Consider the following 23,956-nt stretch of genomic DNA (forward strand, 5'->3'; position numbering starts at 1 on the left):
CGGTGCGTATATATCGGTCATTGGCGTCCAAAAGGTTAAATATACCCAACATTTAAGTGATAAAAGTACCGGTTTTGTATTGTTTTTAATTACCTAAAAATGTTTTCTCTTTGGTGTTGTATGCAGGTTGTTGATTTTGTAAAAAAAGTAATAAATGATTTGAATTTTATTCGTTTTTTTATTAATTCTGTCAAGGTAAGATATACAGGGTGTTGCCTGTAACACGAGCAAATAATTAAAACATATATTATACTCTTCAAACTGTAAAACTTTTGTTAAACAAATTTTAAAAATTACGAATCCTTTAGACTTCATGTTTTTCATACAAAATAAATATTGCCTTCAATGTACGCTGACATCAGTGTGTTTGACGTTGCTTGTCACGCTTTAAACGTAACAAAATTTGCAATACACTGCGTCTTAGAATAAACTTTTGTAATAAAAATCAAAACACGAGTTATTTTTAAAAGTTGCTGAACAAATGTTGGTGAGTTTGATGAGTACAGCCTACAGTTTAATTTATTGCTCCTCCTGTTATAGGAAACGCCCTGTATAGTAGCCATACAATAATTTTAATCAAATATAAAATATAATGAATCAAATATTACCATTAGGCATTTATTCTGTGACCCGCGGTTGATGGTATGGCAGATTTTTAGAAGCAATTTTCATATTTTTAGCTTTTGTTTAGCCTCTATTTCATTGTGACGTATGAAATAGAGGGTATTACTGCAATGTTCTGCCGCGAGAGTGCAGCACTAGCGCCCATCGTAAACCATAGAGTAACTTATACATACTGTGCCTTAAACGGTTTTTTGACAAGTTTTCACAGACAATAAGATATGACATTGATACATCAAGGCGGTTTGTTTACAAAGGGCCTACCGGGAAACGCAAAATGGAAACTCAGCTATCTGCCTCTTTATCGCTCGAATATGCAAGAGTGATAGAGAAGTTAGATAACAAAAAATCGACTCTCGTTTGCGTTAGGCCCTTAAATTGTGCCGGATTGTGATAGTGGCGCCCCCTACGCAGAGTTTTGCGTAATATGTATTCCCAATTTACACTAGGGGTTTGCTGTATAGAATGTAAAGAAAAGGCCATAATTTAAACTAATAATTTATTTCATTAAAAGTACAATAAAATTGCAATGCCGGTGTCGATTTTTAAACTACAGTTTCGTCGAGGGCGCCATTTTTAAGTTGTCATATACATTAACAAAAAAAAGATGCAAATACGTCACAAATAACTAAAGGTACTAAATAATACACATAATAACTACGTAGAAAAGAAGAAAAATTACATTTATTAATATTTTTTATATAATTCAAAAATCATGTGTCGCAAAAATTAAAATCAGCAACAAGATCCATTTCAGTGATATTTAACTGGTTTAATAAAACTAGAAATTAAAAATGGCGTCTCTCAAGTGAACTTTACACATACCTAGGTGCATGTAGCACCTTAACAACAACTTGTCATTTTACAAACTCTAGACCCATCTAGGTAATGTCAAATTGATTATCTGACAGTATGAATATCTGAATTGTTCTTATACTAATATCGTAAGTATTTTTCTCATATTTTTTTAATCACGAATGTACTATTGTCGAATCAAACTGATTATACGTAATTCTTATTTCACCGAGGTAAGGTTTTATCATGGTCAATTTTACGTAATGATTACCATAAAATCTCGAGACTACATAAAATATCACGATATAAAACATAACCCGTGTAATGCCGCCAAATTAAACGTTAAGAAAAACCGGTTTTCATGCAAACTTAAACCGGTTTACGAAAATAAAAAACAATTATCTGACGAAGCATGCACTAAAATGTACTAATGAAGTTGATTAATATTTATAACATTAACTTAATAAGTAATACAAAAATAAATCTTATTAAAATATATTACGATTTAGCTGTAAATGCCATGTTTGTCATATTTTTTCAAATATTCATACTGCCCTTAAAAAATAAAAATAATAAAAAATATAGCTTTAAATGATCTCCTTACAACAAAATGTACAATCTCTTGTGGATGTACTTATAGCAAGCAAATGTTTTAGGGTTCTGCACCGAGTGGGTTAGGCTGGACCAGGGATGTTACGGAGCTCCATTTCCGTTTCCGTTAAGTCGGAACTTCCGTTTGGTATTACACATCCGTTTCTGTTCCGGTTCCGTTACTTTTGAAACGGAAGTTATATCGGATGTCAATGCTTAGTGCGGCAGCGGGACATGAGCGGTGTACATCAAAAACAAACAGGTTTATACCAGTCATTCGCTCATAGCCCCGCTTGCCACGTGCTGCAGTAATTACATGTTCTGGTTTATCCGTGTTTTTGAATTTAAAGTACGTATTCGTATGTGTTGTGTTGTGTAATGTATACCTACTGATAGTACTGACTCAGGCTCCGGTTCTGGTTCCGGTTCCGTTTTCGGTTCCGATTCCGTTTCTGGTTCCGATAAACTAGATTTAAAACATCTGGTTCCGCTTTCGGTTCCGATAAAACCACATCCGTTACATCCCTGGGCTGGACTGCCATTTAACCCTTACGTTGCCGTTAGATATTGATTTGGACGAGATATGCCGTCTATGAGTCCGAAGGCATCAACCCTCAAACTAAGCGGTGGAACATGTCGGCATTTCGTGGCCTATATGTGACGTTCCACGAATAAAGGTACCTTATGGCGGTGAAAGGAACGTCACATGACTCAGGATATTCTCTTGCATTTATAAACTACTGTTAGTACGTTTTTGTAGTTTTTATTATTCATATCACAACCAGCGGTGTTAAAGGATGTATCTGGTGAACGCCACAAGTTAACAGAAAGCAGTATGTAAATGCGTTTTTATCCTGATACGGTCCAGCCTTTTACATTATTTGTGACATTTGAGGAACCCTAAAACCTGTCAAAATAATAGTTACGTCCCAATTTACTGGAAATAATTTAAAAAAGGTGTAGGCGAGTATACTTAACTTTACATAAGTAGCTAACATACATTATAATATTTTGTTTGATTACCTAATAATAATGTATATTTATAACTATGCGGGCAGTTAAAACATTACAACCAGTAGTTTAACTCTAAAAAAACGCTCTAAAATGCACACACTTTACCCATAATTTGGACGCACAACTGCCTCTCTATCTCTTGTTTCTTATATTTAAGTATTATTACAATATCAACGAAAATACTGCTCAAATTTTATTACCGTCTCAGACACCAAATACACAATCCTAAAGCCTCTCTAATTTATATACCAGTAACGCCATCTATAATAACAATAACAAAACAATTTTAAATGTAAAAAAGGCTCATGCACGCCGCGTTTTTTTTTAAGTTAATTAACTGAATCAGATTTGAGTTTTCCTTTTGGCAACGGCAAATATAAGGGTACAGATAAAGAGTTAAAAAATATCTAAACACTTTTTTGATCAAGTGTTGGAGAGTAGTCGGAACTATAGTTGGTTAAACCAATTTGTCAGTAAATAAGAACAAAAAAAACTATACTCATCCTTTTCTTTTGGGTGCTAGTACTAGCGTAAGACAAGGATAGTATGATGCTCTCTCTCTATGTTTGAAATGAGACAGTCCTTTGACAAACTTTATATTGACCCTTATTTTTGACACTGTTATTGAATATTGTCTTTATCCATTATATGTCGATATATCGCTACCCACATAGTTATACATAAAATATTCATAATTATTTATAAAAGCACAAGTGGCGTAGGGCCGAAATAAAGAAAGGTGGCCCCCCTAACACGAAAAGCATTACATGCCCGATACGCACCAAAACGATTGGTTCGAAGAACAATAATTATAAAAAAATAAAGGATATTTACGTCAAGTGTATTAAGGATAGTTACGTCGAGGCCGCTCCGGAAAACGAACATAGCTGTCTCTCTCGCACAACGGAGCGGCGTGCGGTTCCGCATTAAGTGATATACGTCAAGTAAAGGCACAGGATCCAATATCATCACATATAAGAAAAAAATCATATATCATATATGAGAAAAATATTTAAATTAAAATAACAATTACAATTAAAATATATCTTTAAAAAATACATTTTACATATACATATTTTATTGCACTTTAGTAATAACGGTGGGTTACAAAGGCGATTGCCAAAGTCTTAATATATTACTGTATTTCTTAAATTACAGCCATAGAAATATCTAAGCGTTGCCCCAAATATTTCATCATTCCCGAATATATATAATATGTATATAATTCTAAGATGTCGGGAAGATGTATATATATTTAGACTGCTGGGATATATTTAAACTGGGGAATGCAACTGGTAAATATTTATTAATAAAAAAGCTGGTAATTTACTGGTTTACCAGTAATTTTTATAACTTTTACCGGTGTGTATTCGCTAATTTAAACATGACTGAGAAGTGCGATAGTAAAAAAAAATGTTTTAAATAATTAATAAAAATATTATTGTTCTTCAAACCACATCAAAAAAGGACCATAGTTGGCAAGTGAAATTTTGTCAAAAGAAATCGTCCAAATAAATAAAACATCGGGCTTTAGTTCACTCCTGTAAACATAGATGTCGCTGCGTGAAAAACCGGTTTTGCTTCATGTATCACTGACGTTTTGACATATGTCAAGCATGTTTGCAAAAGTTGCGAGTGTCATCTCTCATACAACTGTTGCAAGGATTGACAATTGTCAATATCAGTTCTTCCATTGTCAAAACACGACAAGTATCTTTACACAAGTTATGCGTCTAGTCAAAACAATTTGACATTTATCAGTATATTTAGGCAGTGTTACATATATCCTATTTTTCACAAAGTAAATCTTGAACTTTGTACGCTCAAAACAAATATATTATATTATTGTCAAATTGTTCATACTATTGCACGTCGAAACTGTCACACGATAGCTCCCGAACACAATTTTAAACCTTATATCGCCTTATATATTATTATAGTCTCAAAATACCGGCAACGTATTTTATAGTCTTTTTTGAAACTTAACCCAGTCCAAAGAACAAATAAACCATTTCCAAATATTTTGAGAACAAACCAGTTGTTTGTTGGACCGTGTTCAAAGTATGGTTATTTCGAGACAATCATAATCGAGTAGGCTGTGCCCATTCCACGCAATATTAGAAAAGTCTGACACTGTTTTATTTGAGCACCAATCTAATGCTAGTTTAACCGGTTCCCCTGATTATTGTAAACGAATGACAAACCGGTTTCATGAAATTCGGTTACTGTGGAAAATACCGGTTTCGCACTTGTTACATTTTTCATCCCATTGTGCATTTATAAGCCCAAATGATATTCAGAAAATGACAGATTTTGAAAAACTATTTTGGTGATGCGTGTAATTGTAATATTAGTTCGGGAGAATCGCGGAGCCCTCCTAAGCGGAAGCCACTCACAATGCCGGCAGGCTCACGCCTTACTTTAAAAAATTACAAGTATCTTGAAAGCGAGATGGCAGTGATTTGTAGTAATTTTATCTGAAACAAAGATATTTTACAAGTTATTACTTGATTATTGAATTCGTTTAAACAACGAAAATAGGAAAGAGGACACAGTTCTATAACTATATCAATACATGGCGCTGCTATAGTTTGACAGGATTTCATTTCGATTTGTCTTTACACATAAACTATTTAATATGAAAAACGACGATAGTAGCACGTAGTTGACGTAGCAGGAGCATTCCATGAAAACGGTAAGTTTTTTTAACAAAATTCTTTATTTATACAATGCCTACGTGTAGGACAAAGTATTGGCGTATTTTGCATGCGAGTCGCTTACGAAATATTTGCTTTAATTCTGAATTACTTTATCGACTTGCGTATTATAGTAAAAGCAAATTAAACAGTTTATTAAGGAAACAAGCAGCTTTAAGATGATACCAAATTGCACTATAAAAAGGCAAGCCAAAAAAGAACCAGACTTGGAAAGTCGAAAAATTAATAATAAACAAGTACACAAGAGTTTGTACAAACATGACAGTATGTAGTGGTCAAACATTCGACCCCTAAACTAGGTAAGCACGTATGCCTTAGGGGCTAGAGTTCGTCCTAATTCGATGTCGAAACAGTATGTTTAGGTCGTTAGGTTACGTAGCTAACAGGAGTTAGATAATAAACATTAAACTAATTGCTATAAATTGTTATTTTGGGGTAAACTTTATTTATGTTAGCTAGTTGCCTTTGCCTATGATATTATAAAATTAGGTTCGAATGTCCCTTACGTAACGATGGAATGCTCGAGCACTTGGCATGAAGAGTAAGTCAAACGCCATCGGCCGCTTACAGCGTCTGCGTCACGATGCTTACTATAGAGATGTACTGTTGTGGTCTGTTTTTAGACGTCGACGTCAGCGTCTTTTTTGTTCAAAAACGTTGACGCTGACGCCAGACGCCGCGTACAGCATAAAATAGGAGACCAGGGCCTTACACTCCATGCCTGACACGTTTATAGCACGGTCATGATACGGTGTAGTGGGCAGAGAGCTTTAGCGTGGTGCAGTGGTTACCTCTAGGCGGGCTGCGGCTTGTCCTTCTTCTTCTTGAGGAATGGAATGCTCGAGCACTTGGCATGAAGAGTAAGTCCGTATCGCGTTACACTCCATGCCTGACACGTTTATAGCACGGTCATGATACGGTGTAGTGGGCAGAGAGCTTTAGCGTGGTGCAGTGGTTACCTCTAGGCGGGCTGCGGCTTGTCCTTCTTCTTCTTGAGGAATGGAATGCTCGAGCACTTGGCATGAAGAGTAAGTCCGTATCGCGTTACACTCCATGCCTGACACGTTCATAGCACGGTCGTGGTATGACACGGTGTAGTGGGCAGAGAGCTTTAGCGTGGTGCAGTGGTTACCTCTAGGCGGGCTGCGGCTTGTCCTTCTTCTTCTTGAGGAATGGAATGCTCGAGCACTTGGCATGAAGAGTAAGTCCGTATCGCGTTACACTCCATGCCTGACACGTTTATAGCACGGTCATGATACGGTGTAGTGGGCAGAGAGCTTTAGCGTGGTGCAGTGGTTACCTCTAGGCGGGCTGCGGCTTGTCCTTCTTCTTCTTGAGGAATGGAATGCTCGAGCACTTGGCATGAAGAGTAAGTCCGTATCGCGTTACACTCCATGCCTGACACGTTCATAGCACGGTCGTGGTATGACACGGTGTAGTGGGCAGAGAGCTTTAGCGTGGTGCAGTGGTTACCTCTAGGCGGGCTGCGGCTTGTCCTTCTTCTTCTTGAGGAATGGAATGCTCGAGCACTTGGCATGAAGAGTAAGTCCGTATCGCGTTACACTCCATGCCTGACACGTTTATAGCACGGTCATGATACGGTGTAGTGGGCAGAGAGCTTTAGCGTGGTGCAGTGGTTACCTCTAGGCGGGCTGCGGCTTGTCCTTCTTCTTCTTGAGGAATGGAATGCTCGAGCACTTGGCATGAAGAGTAAGTCCGTATCGCGTTACACTCCATGCCTGACACGTTTATAGCACGGTCATGATACGGTGTAGTGGGCAGAGAGCTTTAGCGTGGTGCAGTGGTTACCTCTAGGCGGGCTGCGGCTTGTCCTTCTTCTTCTTGAGGAATGGAATGCTCGAGCACTTGGCATGAAGAGTAAGTCCGTATCGCGTTACACTCCATGCCTGACACGTTCATAGCACGGTCGTGGTATGACACGGTGTAGTGGGCAGAGAGCTTTAGCGTGGTGCAGTGGTTACCTCTAGGCGGGCTGCGGCTTGTCCTTCTTCTTCTTGAGGAATGGAATGCTCGAGCACTTGGCATGAAGAGTAAGTCCGTATCGCGTTACACTCCATGCCTGACACGTTCATAGCACGGTCGTGGTATGACACGGTGTAGTGGGCAGAGAGCTTTAGCGTGGTGCAGTGGTTACCTCTAGGCGGGCTGCGGCTTGTCCTTCTTCTTCTTGAGGAATGGAATGCTCGAGCACTTGGCATGAAGAGTAAGTCCGTATCGCGTTACACTCCATGCCTGACACGTTTATAGCACGGTCATGATACGGTGTAGTGGGCAGAGAGCTTTAGCGTGGTGCAGTGGTTACCTCTAGGCGGGCTGCGGCTTGTCCTTCTTCTTCTTGAGGAATGGAATGCTCGAGCACTTGGCATGAAGAGTAAGTCCGTATCGCGTTACACTCCATGCCTGACACGTTCATAGCACGGTCGTGGTATGACACGGTGTAGTGGGCAGAGAGCTTTAGCGTGGTGCAGTGGTTACCTCTAGGCGGGCTGCGGCTTGTCCTTCTTCTTCTTGAGGAATGGAATGCTCGAGCACTTGGCATGAAGAGTAAGTCCGTATCGCGTTACACTCCATGCCTGACACGTTTATAGCACGGTCATGATACGGTGTAGTGGGCAGAGAGCTTTAGCGTGGTGCAGTGGTTACCTCTAGGCGGGCTGCGGCTTGTCCTTCTTCTTCTTGAGGAATGGAATGCTCGAGCACTTGGCATGAAGAGTAAGTCCGTATCGCGTTACACTCCATGCCTGACACGTTTATAGCACGGTCATGATACGGTGTAGTGGGCAGAGAGCTTTAGCGTGGTGCAGTGGTTACCTCTAGGCGGGCTGCGGCTTGTCCTTCTTCTTCTTGAGGAATGGAATGCTCGAGCACTTGGCATGAAGAGTAAGTCCGTATCGCGTTACACTCCATGCCTGACACGTTTATAGCACGGTCATGATACGGTGTAGTGGGCAGAGAGCTTTAGCGTGGTGCAGTGGTTACCTCTAGGCGGGCTGCGGCTTGTCCTTCTTCTTCTTGAGGAATGGAATGCTCGAGCACTTGGCATGAAGAGTAAGTCCGTATCGCGTTACACTCCATGCCTGACACGTTCATAGCACGGTCGTGGTATGACACGGTGTAGTGGGCAGAGAGCTTTAGCGTGGTGCAGTGGTTACCTCTAGGCGGGCTGCGGCTTGTCCTTCTTCTTCTTGAGGAATGGAATGCTCGAGCACTTGGCATGAAGAGTAAGTCCGTATCGCGTTACACTCCATGCCTGACACGTTTATAGCACGGTCATGATACGGTGTAGTGGGCAGAGAGCTTTAGCGTGGTGCAGTGGTTACCTCTAGGCGGGCTGCGGCTTGTCCTTCTTCTTCTTGAGGAATGGAATGCTCGAGCACTTGGCATGAAGAGTAAGTCCGTATCGCGTTACACTCCATGCCTGACACGTTTATAGCACGGTCATGATACGGTGTAGTGGGCAGAGAGCTTTAGCGTGGTGCAGTGGTTACCTCTAGGCGGGCTGCGGCTTGTCCTTCTTCTTCTTGAGGAATGGAATGCTCGAGCACTTGGCATGAAGAGTAAGTCCGTATCGCGTTACACTCCATGCCTGACACGTTTATAGCACGGTCATGATACGGTGTAGTGGGCAGAGAGCTTTAGCGTGGTGCAGTGGTTACCTCTAGGCGGGCTGCGGCTTGTCCTTCTTCTTCTTGAGGAATGGAATGCTCGAGCACTTGGCATGAAGAGTAAGTCCGTATCGCGTTACACTCCATGCCTGACACGTTTATAGCACGGTCATGATACGGTGTAGTGGGCAGAGAGCTTTAGCGTGGTGCAGTGGTTACCTCTAGGCGGGCTGCGGCTTGTCCTTCTTCTTCTTGAGGAATGGAATGCTCGAGCACTTGGCATGAAGAGTAAGTCCGTATCGCGTTACACTCCATGCCTGACACGTTTATAGCACGGTCATGATACGGTGTAGTGGGCAGAGAGCTTTAGCGTGGTGCAGTGGTTACCTCTAGGCGGGCTGCGGCTTGTCCTTCTTCTTCTTGAGGAATGGAATGCTCGAGCACTTGGCATGAAGAGTAAGTCCGTATCGCGTTACACTCCATGCCTGACACGTTCATAGCACGGTCGTGGTATGACACGGTGTAGTGGGCAGAGAGCTTTAGCGTGGTGCAGTGGTTACCTCTAGGCGGGCTGCGGCTTGTCCTTCTTCTTCTTGAGGAATGGAATGCTCGAGCACTTGGCATGAAGAGTAAGTCCGTATCGCGTTACACTCCATGCCTGACACGTTTATAGCACGGTCATGATACGGTGTAGTGGGCAGAGAGCTTTAGCGTGGTGCAGTGGTTACCTCTAGGCGGGCTGCGGCTTGTCCTTCTTCTTCTTGAGGAATGGAATGCTCGAGCACTTGGCATGAAGAGTAAGTCCGTATCGCGTTACACTCCATGCCTGACACGTTCATAGCACGGTCGTGGTATGACACGGTGTAGTGGGCAGAGAGCTTTAGCGTGGTGCAGTGGTTACCTCTAGGCGGGCTGCGGCTTGTCCTTCTTCTTCTTGAGGAATGGAATGCTCGAGCACTTGGCATGAAGAGTAAGTCCGTATCGCGTTACACTCCATGCCTGACACGTTTATAGCACGGTCATGATACGGTGTAGTGGGCAGAGAGCTTTAGCGTGGTGCAGTGGTTACCTCTAGGCGGGCTGCGGCTTGTCCTTCTTCTTCTTGAGGAATGGAATGCTCGAGCACTTGGCATGAAGAGTAAGTCCGTATCGCGTTACACTCCATGCCTGACACGTTTATAGCACGGTCATGATACGGTGTAGTGGGCAGAGAGCTTTAGCGTGGTGCAGTGGTTACCTCTAGGCGGGCTGCGGCTTGTCCTTCTTCTTCTTGAGGAATGGAATGCTCGAGCACTTGGCATGAAGAGTAAGTCCGTATCGCGTTACACTCCATGCCTGACACGTTTATAGCACGGTCATGATACGGTGTAGTGGGCAGAGAGCTTTAGCGTGGTGCAGTGGTTACCTCTAGGCGGGCTGCGGCTTGTCCTTCTTCTTCTTGAGGAATGGAATGCTCGAGCACTTGGCATGAAGAGTAAGTCCGTATCGCGTTACACTCCATGCCTGACACGTTCATAGCACGGTCGTGGTATGACACGGTGTAGTGGGCAGAGAGCTTTAGCGTGGTGCAGTGGTTACCTCTAGGCGGGCTGCGGCTTGTCCTTCTTCTTCTTGAGGAATGGAATGCTCGAGCACTTGGCATGAAGAGTAAGTCCGTATCGCGTTACACTCCATGCCTGACACGTTTATAGCACGGTCATGATACGGTGTAGTGGGCAGAGAGCTTTAGCGTGGTGCAGTGGTTACCTCTAGGCGGGCTGCGGCTTGTCCTTCTTCTTCTCCTTCTTCTTCTTGAGGAAGGACGGCGTCCGCAGCCCCTTCTTCTTCTTCTTGTCCTTCTTGGGGGACTCCTCTGTAGACACCTCCTTGGATGGGGAGCCCTGGAATTACAAGTTAGTTTTGTACACTAAAAATACATAGATTGCTCACTCCATACATCAGTTTTAGTACCCAAAAGACTATTAGCATCTAGCATCGAGTAGCGGAACTATCAGTACTGCTACTTGACAATAGATGTAGCACCGACCGGAAAGTCTTATGCTGTTGAGATAAGACTTTCCGGTCGGTGCTACATCTATTGTCAAGCAGCAGTACTGATAGTTCCGCTACTCGATGCTAGATGTAGACACTGAAATAAATAGTCTAACTGATGTATGGAGTGAGCACTCTTGTCTTATTATATTTCTCTATGGTTTTGTTAAATTTGTAACAAATTCATCATACAGAGTGCTTCCTGTAACAGGAGCAATAAATTAAACTGTAGGCTGTACTCCTCAAACTGACCAACATTTGTTCAGCGACTTTTGAAAATAACTCAGGTTTTGATTTTTATTACACTTTAAAGTTTATTTAAGACGCGATGTACTGCAAATTTTATTATGTTTATAGCGTGACAAGCAACGTCAAACACACTGATGTCAGCGTACATTGAAGGCAATATTTATTTTGTATGAAAAAGAGGAAGTCTAAAGGATTCATAATTTTTAAAAGTTGCTGAACAAATGTTGGTCAGTTTGAGGAGTACAGCCTACAGTTTAATTTATTGCTCCTGTTACAGGAAGCACCCTGTATATTGTATACTACTGCTGCCATCTGTTAATGGCTAAGCAACAACTTGTATCTCGGATAACGGTATATTTGAAGAATAAATTTAGTCTGTTTGCAACTGTCAACACGAGTTTTATTAAGTTTTTTGAGCAGCGCGATAAAAAAAATATATTGGACATTCTTTCACAGATAGACCTAGTGCCAAAGTAAGCTCAATAAGGCTTGAGTTGTGGGTGCTAGACGACGGTGTATATAATAGATAGATATAAAAAGTTAAATACATAGAAAACATCTATAACTCAGCAACAGCAACACACTAGATATGCGCAAAACGCTTCACTGAGTTGAAAAGATTGATTCATATCTTTCGCTCGTGGTGATATATATCTCATTCCGCTCATTAAGTAAGCATCCTGATCGAATATTAAGTCTACTTTTAGCGTTTTTATTTCGAGAATGTTTTCTCTACTCTATACAGTACAATCCAGGTGTCAATCCAAGATTTTTGCCCGCCACACTCGTATGAAAGGAACTTTACTGACCTCTTTACTGCTGTGCGAGAAAGTGCTCTGGTGTGCGTCGGAGTGGTCCCCGTTCACGGTGTGCTCGCCTGAAAACCACAATTAACACGTTAATACTCTGCTCATTGACGCCACATAAATCAACGCTGAATAGGGAGTATTACTGCAATGTTTTGCCGCCAGAGTGCAGCACTAGCGCCTTTAGTAAACCATAGAGTAACTTATACATACACACACAAACTTAGTAACTTATACTGTGCCTTAAACTGTTTTTTGACAAGTTTTCACAGACAATAAAATATGACATTGATACATCGGTATTGTATTGTATTAATATTATTAGTAAAAACGTAAAATGAAATAAGCAAGCGTGACTCACCTCTGAACGACGTTAGTACGAGGCGGCGCTCGCGCATCGAACCAAACCATCCGAACGCTTCATGCATAGAATGTGCAGTGTTATAAGACTGGTGAAATGCTTTCATACTGTTGTTTATTGTATATATAGGATTTTTTACCGTCTCAGAAAAGTCCAAAAATACTAAAACCTTTTGAACGCCAAACGGCGCATCCATTTGCCGTGCCACTGACGCCACGGGGGTAAAATTTAGTTTTGTGAATAAATAATGCCAACCTAAAAGTGGGGTGTTTATCAGTAGATTTTCATCAAAAAACGATCGACGGCAAATGCCGTCTTTGGCGTCGTTGTCACGATTTTGCGTCGACGTCAATTGCCGTCTGTGGCGTTCAAAAGGTTAAATGTTTGCATTACTAATAAACCGGTTAAGTTAACCGTAATATTTTAAAAATAGAAACCGTTAAAAACAAAGAAGCTAGCATATTTATAATTAAATTATATTTATTTGTATGATGGGGTGCGTTAAATAATTATATCACAACCCAGAGTGGAGTCGAAATTTCTTATTTATTGTATGAAAAGCAATATCAACAGTCTTATTAAAAAACAAGTAAAAGCAGTGACATTTTAAAAGGGCAATGTTTTACTTGAAAGAAACCCAAGCTATACAAAATACATAGAATCGGACCACGCTAACTTTGCAGTATTAAGAATGCATACATATCCCCATAATTCCATACTTGACAGGCAGGGTCTTATTTTCAAGACAAAACATTACTTCTAAAAGTTAGTGTAAAAACAAACACGTAAGCATTAAACGTATTTTAATAAAAGTGGGACATATTTACAACAATAACTTAGCAGAACTCTTCTATAAACTTATTACAAACATAGTACTAAATCCAAAAATATCGGAGAACTCTTTGTATTTCAATATTTGTGAATATTTGCCAAGCTAATGTACTTATTGTAAAAGAAAAATAACAAAACAAACGTTCATTTTCCCAATTTTCCCATACATTGCCACATAAAATAAAAAACAATAGAACTAAATAGAATAATTTCATCATTAACCATTAGTGTAAGGCCTGAGTGGACGCTCGAGTTGAGCGTGCAGCGGGCCCCACCCGTGCGGCGTGCATGTTAAACAAATGCAAACGTATAGGAGCGGCCTTAGTTAGTGCACGCTGCTCAAATCACTTGTGAGCCCGACGCCACGCTGCACGCCCCGCCGAACGCTTCGCTTCGAGCGTCCACTCAGGCCTTACACTTATAATTACTGTCACTATGGATTATATTAGAACCACTTCCTTTGATGAAATTGTTCTATTTATCTACAATTCAAATAAATAAGCTAAAAACATACAAACCATGAAAACATAGAACATAAAACATGCATACTAACATTTAAAAAGGCGTGACTATTCCTGAAACCTTGCGCGAAAATCATATCATAAAATGTGGACGGATCATTCAATAAGGAGCAATTCATTAAAACTAAACCGTATAATTAATATTTTGTATGTAAAAAACACATTATTTGGTTTGTGAAAACTTGCTTTTGTTTTGTTAAACTATTATACCCTATTTTGTATTAATAATGACAACCATACATGCATTTCATTTATCGACATTTTAAATTGATCGAAATGTGTATCAAAATTGGTAAGACGCGTTTCCGTTTGTAATATTGCATGCAACAAGTATTTCTTATAATCTTAGAACTAACAACTACTGGGTAATATTATTTTTCTGCACATTATCCAGGTCACTTGGATCAAAACTTTCAGACATCCTAAACTTAGAAATAATCCTATAAAACAGCGTATCTTCAAACGGGGGCCATGTTGAATAAAGCCGTTTATTGGTTTTTTGACATTCGGATCTAGAAGTATTGTAGAGAAGCATTTTTTGAGGCATATTTTCTAATAGATCTGAATCGCAAGTGTCGTAGTTCGAGTTAGGTTTAGCGGATATGAAGCTGTCTTCCATCGCAACGCTTTCTTCAGTACTATAATCGTCTAAAAGTACACTAGATCTTTTAAAGCTACTTTCGTAGCTGTTGTGAAGGTCGCTATCGAAATCAACTTTGAAAAAGCTTGGTATTTTGTTTTCGTTGAACTTTTTGACAGGTCTGTATGAGTCTTTATGTCTATCTGTTTCTGTCAAGCTCTCATCGAATGACAGCCAGTATTTGACGCCTCCTCTATGTTCTGTCTGTGACATAGAAATGACGGGTGCTCTTTTGACAAAAGGCGAACCAAGAATGGAGTCATCTTTTTCATAAAGTGTACAATTACTGGTGTTCACTATCGGAGATTCTGTGCACGATTCGAAATTAGTTTTCTGTGTATTTGGTGAAGAGGATATACTGTTGAAATAATCGTCTTGTACAAACGCTGTGTTCATGTCGCTTCCCACCACAGAACTGCAACATTCGTCAGGACCTATTACGAAAGTTGCATTAAAATCTGCACTTTCTTCGGTTTTAACAACTTTTTGACTAACAACATCACCTTCAGAGTCATATTCATCTGGTTCGGCATCAGATGGTATTTTATGATCAGATGGCATTGTATACACTATTTCTGAGAGAATAGATTCACTATCATCGTTATCACACAACTGATACAAAAGTTCTGCACCAACATCATGAGATCCATCATCATCTTTGATTTCATCGAGTATTCTTGTATCAATTTCAATATTATCATTGAAAGTATCGAACCTTGATGATATTACAATAGTAATATCATCGTCAGTTTGCAATTCTCCGGTTTGCTCGGCGTCTTCAATATTGTCAATAACGTTGGAATATTTGATATTTTCAGGTTCGTAACCGAGAGGTATATCTTCTTGTTCATGCTCGAACTCCACATTATTATTCATACTGTCGTAGATGGCTCCTTCATAGGCATTGTCGCTTTCTTCTTGTGGTTGGATGCTACTATTAACAGGTAACATTCCTGAATCCGCCTGCAATAATTCTTGCACATTCGTATTATTAATTTCGGGCATATTATTCAAGTTATCATTCGATTTCAAATGCGTGTCGTCGCTTAAATGCCGAAAAAGATTGTCTAAGGCATCTTCTCCTAGGCTTACTACTTGTGTCTCGGCTTCATTAGTGTCTTCATTAAATTCTTTTAAATTTGGAAGTGTACATGAAAGAGTTGTTGTATTTGACATGTCATTATTTAAAACTTGAAGGTCAGGCTCACATACTATTTTGTCAAGTAACTCATTAAGTATTTCAGGCCCTAAATTTAACCTGTCAAAACCATCATCTGCGTTCTCATCTGTGGATCTCATGATATGCGTACGCAGTTCCGTGCTGTTGGGACTATGGCCTCTCTCTCTGGGGATCTCTTGTGTGGTCTCTTTTACGGATTCTGGTTCATTATCGATTGCCTTCAATTCTTCATTTGAAACAATTGTTTCAAGCCACATACTTGCCGCAGTAAACAGTATATCTTCGGAGTCCACAACAGTTATAACTCGTTTAACAATCCTCGCTTTACTCTTTTCTTTATTTTCCCAAACGGAGCATGCACTTTCGAATATGTAATAAACAATGGCTTCGGCTATTTTGTGGGGCTGACTATCCACTTCACTGATTTCAGTTGACACGGATTCATTAAAAGTTGCTGTACCTTCGATTTCTTGAATTATTTTGGTTATAGAAAAGGTCTCGGCTTGACCGTTGCCTGATTGATCAGACACATCCAGCTTACTTTCTTCAGTCGGATTTTTGTAGTCAAAATGAAGATCATCACTTTCCTTCTTAAAATCAGGAATGTTGACCAAATAGTCATTTTCTGTTTGCACATCGATGCGATTTAAGATCTTGCCTAAAATATCAGCAATGACTTCATATTTCTCGAATTCAGCGGTGGAATTGAAGCTCGCTAGTTCGGTACTAGACGCAATACTGTAGTCATCGGACTTTCGCAGTTTGATGTCGTCAATAATTTCATTTTTTATGTTTCGTGGTGGAATGGCATCAGGAATTTTGAATACATTGTCTGTTGTATTAGGCATCGCAAATGTTTCGTTTGGTGCATGTTCCACATCTTGGGCAGACAAACCTTTTTCTTGGTTTGTAATTTCGCATTTTAGCTGCATGAGAATATCTGCGCAAGGAATTTCAACATCATCAATATTGTCATTTTTACTGGGTTTGTTCATTTCTTCATTAGAGGGTTCGATGTTTCTCTCTACAATATCTTTGAATTGGTTATTTTTAACGTCGTGGTCACTACAGCCACTAATTTCATTACTTGCTTCGGTAAACACATTCTCGGTATCCGAATATTTTCTCACATTAGTAGTATCATTATTAAAACTACCAGATTCGTCATAAGAGCTTTTTGATTCTTCAAGTATTGGTTCTAGAATCATATTATCTTTGATCGCCGCTATAATTTTCTTCGGTGACTTTTTCGGACTTTCTTTTTTTGTGTAATCTTCACAATAGAAATTAACAGGCACTGAATAATCCCTTATGTCCTTCTCAACTAGATCTTTGACTGGACTCTCGTAAACGTCTTCAAAGTCCATTTCATCTGAAAAGCTGTGGTATTCGCCTTCATTAGTATCCGGATTTTCGTGTGTATTTTCCGAATCTACTTGGACAATCTCAGCTTTAGAAGCAATACCATCGTTTCCTTGTACTAGAACGTTATCTTCGACAACGTTGAATTCTGTGATAGTGACATCGTTTTGATCAGCGGATTCAATAACCGTCTGATTTCCTGAAGAAAAACTATTCAAATCAGCCAGATAGTTATCTTCATTGAACTCTTGGCTTTCAACAAACTCATCCTGAATTTCAGCTACTTTGAAAACTGGCACTATCGTCTCTTTGACCTTAACTATGTCAGGCAATTCTTCTTTTTGACATTCTTGGTGTATGTTATCTACTGAGAAATACACGGAATGGGATTTCTGACTTTTCCTTTCTTTGTTAAGCTCCCAGACGAAGGAGTTAGTGCTGTACCCGCAAGATCTACATTTGGGAATGTGGAAATGATTCGGTTCCGGGTCTCTGATGTAAGAATTTAGGAATCCGCTGTGGGATCTGGTTCTAAACAAATTGGTCGTGGGCTTGACCCTTTTCCTGGGCAAGGATTGTGTTCGAAGGGTGTAATCGGCCCTGAATCTCCCGTCCCATTCTATAGATGGGATGGAATACAGGCTGGACCTACTGCTTAGATCGTCTTGATTATTTTTTCTTTCTAGATCCATAGGATCTTTGGCGACTTGGTTGGCTTCCGCAATATCTAAATTTAAAGCCATATTAGATTTAAACGCATAATTCTCCTTGACTGCATCTACATTAGCCCTAGCTTCATTACCTAGCCTATCATTCAGACTGACTTTACACTTGGGATGTTTTTTATCATCATCATATTTCTGAATGATCCTACCAAGGTTGCTGTTTCGGGAATAGTCATGCAAGGATCGTTTGTTAGTGGACAGTGCTTCGCTAGCTTCCGGTGTTAGCTTAGTACCTGCAATGAGATTAAAAAGCGTGCAAACCAGTTGTACAAAGCACTAACAATCATCACCGAAAGATTCTGAACTGAATTCAACCTCAAGTTCAAAAAAATATGGACTAGTGATTTGTAGAACTTGTTAGGTGTTAAGAATAAGTCAAATTAAATTGACTGATTCCTAACTGAAGCAAATGAAATTAATAATGGAACAGGACACAAACACAAAATTATAAGATACAAGGTTGTTGGAATGTTAGCTTTATCTTACGTTTTTAGAAACAGGTTTTAAACCATTTCAAGTTTGACAGATATGACAGATTTTCATCCGTTTGACAGATACTATTAGCAAATATCATGAGCTTAGTTCGAATGAGAAACGATGATTCGATAACGCCGATATACATATATAAGGACAACAGTAAATGGACACGAACTATTTAAAAAAAGTAAATTTAAAGAAATGAATCTCCTAGTTTATGAAACACAAAAACGACACAGAAGACATCAACATCACAATTCAAATAGGTACAGTGAAGTGTAAAAATATGGGTGCACTCATCATATTCCAAAATTTGTCCCATAGCTCTTATGTCAGCTAATTAAGAACTATGGGACATATTTTCGAGTAAGTTGTATGTACCCATATTTTGACACTTGAGTGTACAAACAGAGATTATCCGAAGACAGACAAGGATAACAAAACACGATCTCAATTAGCTGATGATGACATTAGGGAACAAAACATGAAGACGCAACATTAGAACAGGGGGCTATTCCGAACGTCAAATATCGAAGATGATCTCTTCTCTTTCACTCTCGCAACAATGGAGTAACAGAGATACAAAATCGATTTTCAAAGTCAGCGTTAGGCCCCACAGACGGTTCACAAGCCCAAAAGACAACACAAGATTCCCAGAGATAATTTGAAGATTGTCAAAGCACTTTCATTCAATCCCGCTTTTACTTTTCACGTTTTACCAATTTTTTCCAAACGATTACGACGTGAATTATACTCATTTCCCTTTTCAAAGCAAACCATTCAACCAATCAAACTGAGTCCATAATCTCGGTCCGTCAATATTTATTAATTTAAAGTACAATCACACGCTAATTTTCAAACAAAACATTACTAACCGACATAAAACTCACGGTAAGCTCGATTTCCTCTTTATAAGAATATTAAAACCAGTTTCGTATTTCTAACCCGGTTTCTTATTTGTAAGAACATAAAACCGGTTTCCTCTTTACAATACGATGGAAACCGGTTTCGCATTTCAAACTCATTCACGCGCCAGCCATTTACCCCAATTTCCTTACAACATTCACGCACCAGTTCCTTTTTTTAAACCGGTTTTTATTTTTTAAAACATAAACCGGTTCCGCCTTTCATTTCCATTCACGCGTCAGTAGCTACCCCAACTCCCTACACCTTTACCTCTAACGACCCCAGCCTGCACGCGGACGACGGTCACGGGAGTGACGGGCGGAGCTGGTGACGTCACGGCCGAGGAGGCGGTGGACCCGACAGGCGAGTCCAGGAACACCTCGTCATCGGACAAGAGGTTCGGGTCCCGCGGCTCTTTGGGAATTGAGCCTGCATTTAGGTTAGGCCGATGAAAAAAGATACAGCCTTGTATTTTTGTGCTCAAGATTTGCAATTAGCCGAGGTTTGCAATTATTGGATTTTTTTTACGAGGAATGTAATTCGTAATCGGACTGATAAGAACAAATGACTAAATCCTAATATAAAGATATTAAGAAAAGAAGTGAAATTAAACCAAAGGGTATTAAAATGAAAATAAGCGGGAAATTAAAACCACCGTTGAAAAATTAATAGGAATTTGAGCGATAGCTTCGGGAAAGATTTTTGCAAACCATTACTGTTTCTTTTTAAATCAAATATTAACGTTATGCTTTTAAATAAATAATATTGCCAGGTTTGTTAAGAATCTTTCCCAATATATTTTCCACGCCAAATAAAATCGTGCACAGAAGTGACATAAACATGTCGTTTTAAGACAAAAGGTATATTATCAGTAATTAAATATCAAAACACGCTACTGACATAACTTCCAGAATCACTTATGAAATAGTACCTTTTTGTCTAAGAACGCCACATGTATTCTTAATCTTAATTTACTAAAATCCGTACTAACCTCGGGTCCTATCGGCATGTGACCGCTCGGCATGCAGAAAGTCTGTCGTGTCCACTACGGAGACATCATACGTCAAACACATGCAGTAAAAAATAAAACAAAACCGTGTCGAGCTGATTTAGTTGTAGGGAATACAACCGGTAAATGTTTAGTATGAGTAACCGGTTTACCGGTAATTTTCGTTAATTTTTTTACCGGTTTGCAATACTTATTTAGGAGGTCTTCGCATTGGATGCAGATTCGCACGCCGATCCGGTGAGCGAGCGGGACAACGATACATACGTGTATAGCGCTGTGTCGTTCACACACCGGTGCGGATTGTGGACCTGCATCAGTGTGATAACCGCGTTTCAGACTCGCAACGATTAAAAACGTTACCAAAAACATATTAGAACGACACACTTATGAACAGTATATTTATGAAATATGAAATGTATTTAACATGAAGGATATATAAAAAATAGTTTGTAATATTATAAAAAAATATAAATAAATACATATAATATAAAGTGATAAATAAGGGATATTTCTATCTAATTCCTGTGTGTTGCAGAAAAACTACTGTACAAAAACGGATAGAAATGTATGACATATGAATCATGATTTTGACATATCAAATAAAATCCAAAAAACCGAAAACCCAAACTTCCGGTGGCTGTCAAAACCGGTTTATTTCGATTACACTTACCGCTGCCAAACCGGTTAAAAGCTTTGCCCGTTTTTTTGCTGGGCCTTCTGTGAAGCGTGCCCTTCGCCTTGTTTACCAAGTACGTGCAACGGTTTTTGAGGTTTCCTATACCTATGTTATCATAAATAAATATATAAAATACATATTATATAAACGTAGTACATACAAAACATATATAAATAAAAATATAACATATATCATATCTTCAAGTAATTTCAAATGTCATTAAACAGCATGTACAAAACAATATTTTTTTGGTAACAGTAACTCATCCAACTACTTAAAAAAAAGAGAAAAAATCATGCACTTTATAAAAAGGTTGTGCTTATATATTTGGAAAAATCGTAATATTCAAATACAGGCAAAACGATCACTGTCTATTAGTTTTCGATGTGAACACGTCTATTCATACGATAGCAGAACGCTATATTTACATTTATACATTTTACAGTATTAAATGCAAATAAGTACAATTATTTTCTAATATTACTTGTTGGTGATTAAATAGACAATTGTCATTTTGCCCGCGGATTGAAATTTGGAAAAAGCTGCTAAAACTTGCATACTTATAGTAAAAATGTAAAAATTAACTAAGTGAATACTTTCGACTTTCGAACTTTAAAACTGGCAACTGTCAAAGTTTGGTATAGATGGCGCCATCATAGGTTTTACCTGTCTCTAGTGTTTGGTTCTATGAGATTTGCCATCCAGGCAAAAAAACCTAAATAATAAAATAATTTGACACTTCCTAGGGTTGACAGTAAAACCTATGCTGGCGCCATCTGTAACATGCGTCCACTGGCCAATCTAATTATGAGTGAATTGGGTAAAACTCACCATCGCTCAACACGACCTCTGGCTGACTTCTCACCGGCGCTTGCTTCGTCTCTATTCTGAGGACGCGGTGCTCTGGGAAACGAGAGTTTATACAATTTATAACATATACTAAAATATTGTACATAAATATTTTCATTCTGTATACTAGTAACGTATATAGTATAATATATTATTTATTTCATCATCTTCCTCACGTTATCCCGGCATTTTGCCATGGCTCATGGGTACGCTTGGCAACTAATCCCGAGAATTGGCGTAGGCACTAGTTTTTACAGAAGCGACTGCCATCTGACCTTCCAACCCAGAGAATAAACTAGACCTTATTGGGATTAGTCTGGTTTCCTCACGATGTCTTCCTTCGCCGAAAAGCGATAGTAAATATCAAATGATATTTCGTACATAAGTTCCGAATAATTCATTGGTACGAGCCGGGGTTTGCACCCGCGACTTCCTGATTGAAAGTCGCACGCTCTTACCGCTAGGCCACTAGCGCTTCTAGTAGTATCTATTATTAAATTACTTATAAAAAAATATAGTATCGTAGGCTGGCCCAGAAAAGAGAAGAGTGGCGATTACTCCACCGACAAGATACCATAGCTCTTAACCTTTTCGACGCCGTGTCAAACACAAAAGCTGTCACGCTGACGCCACGTCACCGGAGTGTCAAAACTGAAATTGAACTTTATGCATATGCACGTGGGTCTATGTTACTCTGTGATATGTGACCGATTAATCGGTCTTTGGCGTTGAACCTACGGTGCGGATATATCGGTCATTGGCGTTGAAACTACGGTGCGGATATATCGGTCATTGGCGTCCAAAAGGTTAAATATTGATGATGAAAGTATAGTACCATCCCGCGACTCCTCCTCGGTTTCGGTGGCGCTGGCCGGCGACGTGATTTGCGCGGCGCTGATGGCCTCGGATTCGGACAGGTCCGTGTCGTCTGAAATATTGCGATACACACGTTACGAGGTTACGACAAAGAAACATCCAGTGGCGTAGCGTGAACTAATCCAGCCGTGGGCGAAGTCGCATCTGCGAGGCCCCACTTCGCCCACGCCCGGCTACGCCACTGGAAATATCAGCTTCCATAATATACGAACGTATGTATACGCCCATATATTAATCACGCCTGTTTCGTGGAGAAGGACACAGATATAATGGATTTCCATCCAGCCCTTATGATAAACCAATAAAAACCGGTTTCCTTAACATGTAACCGGTTTCTCCGCAAACCGGTTTAGCACTCGCGGCATTCGAGTTGGTGGCGGTATTCATCGATGTCGCTACCATTGACGTGCTCGGTCACGTTGTGCTAGAGCTTGTTGTGACATGTTACTCACAGTCGGGACGGGCGCGGCGCTCCACCTGACGCTTGTACTCGTCGGTGACGTGTTCGAACGGATGGCGCGCGTACGACGCGCTGTACACGTTGTGTTAGAGCTTGTTGTGACGTGTTACTCACAGTCGGGACGGGCGCGGCGCTCCACCTGACGCTTGTACTCGTCGATGTCGCTGTCGGTGACGTGTTCGAACGGGTTGCGCGCGTACGGCGCGCTGTACATGGTCGCGTTGTGCTGGTGGCCGCGCTGGATGATGCCCTTGGACGCTGCTCCCATTAGGACCTGAAGGACAACCATGTTGTTAAGCTATCCACAAAAAGGTCTACTTTGTCGGGGACGTGACGCGTGCTGCAGCCAGTGCCGGCCCGAGCCCTTGATCAGCGTAGACTCTAGAGCGAAATCGGATTTTGGCGCCCTTCGTTTAAGTTTTCAAGCGTATTTTGGGCCCCCGCCACACTCGCGTTTTTAAAACTTTTTTTTTCTCATTTGCCATTTTGGCGCCCCTCTTGCCATCCGGCGCCTAGAGCGGCCGCTCCACTCGCTCTACCCTAGATCCGGGCCTGGCTGCAGCTACCTTAATAACCTACGTAAACCTTGTTGCAAATGCACGAAGGATGATATTGGGTTGTAGCCGCACGCGT

General features: G+C 40.2%; 1 protein-coding gene across 1 annotated transcript in view; it reads right to left on the reverse strand.

Annotated features, from left to right (window-relative positions):
• Positions 1-5,351: 5,351 nt before the first annotated feature.
• Positions 5,352-23,956, reverse strand: part of LOC134659622 (protein hu-li tai shao) — a 98,370-nt gene continuing 79,765 nt past the window's right edge. Inside the window, exons 15-22 of the mRNA XM_063515304.1 lie at positions 23,438-23,597; positions 22,823-22,915; positions 21,970-22,041; positions 20,445-20,498; positions 19,718-19,867; positions 12,454-12,521; positions 11,111-11,244; positions 5,352-5,500 (exon numbers count right to left, since the gene is read on the reverse strand). Of these exons, the coding sequence (XP_063371374.1) occupies positions 11,113-11,244; positions 12,454-12,521; positions 19,718-19,867; positions 20,445-20,498; positions 21,970-22,041; positions 22,823-22,915; positions 23,438-23,597 (729 nt within the window). The 3' untranslated portion in view covers positions 5,352-5,500; positions 11,111-11,112. The remainder of the gene's footprint in view (positions 5,501-11,110; positions 11,245-12,453; positions 12,522-19,717; positions 19,868-20,444; positions 20,499-21,969; positions 22,042-22,822; positions 22,916-23,437; positions 23,598-23,956) is intronic.

The sequence above is a fragment of the Cydia amplana genome, chromosome 25 (assembly GCF_948474715.1).
Source record: "Cydia amplana chromosome 25, ilCydAmpl1.1, whole genome shotgun sequence".
Classification (NCBI taxonomy): Eukaryota; Metazoa; Arthropoda; class Insecta; order Lepidoptera; family Tortricidae; genus Cydia; species Cydia amplana.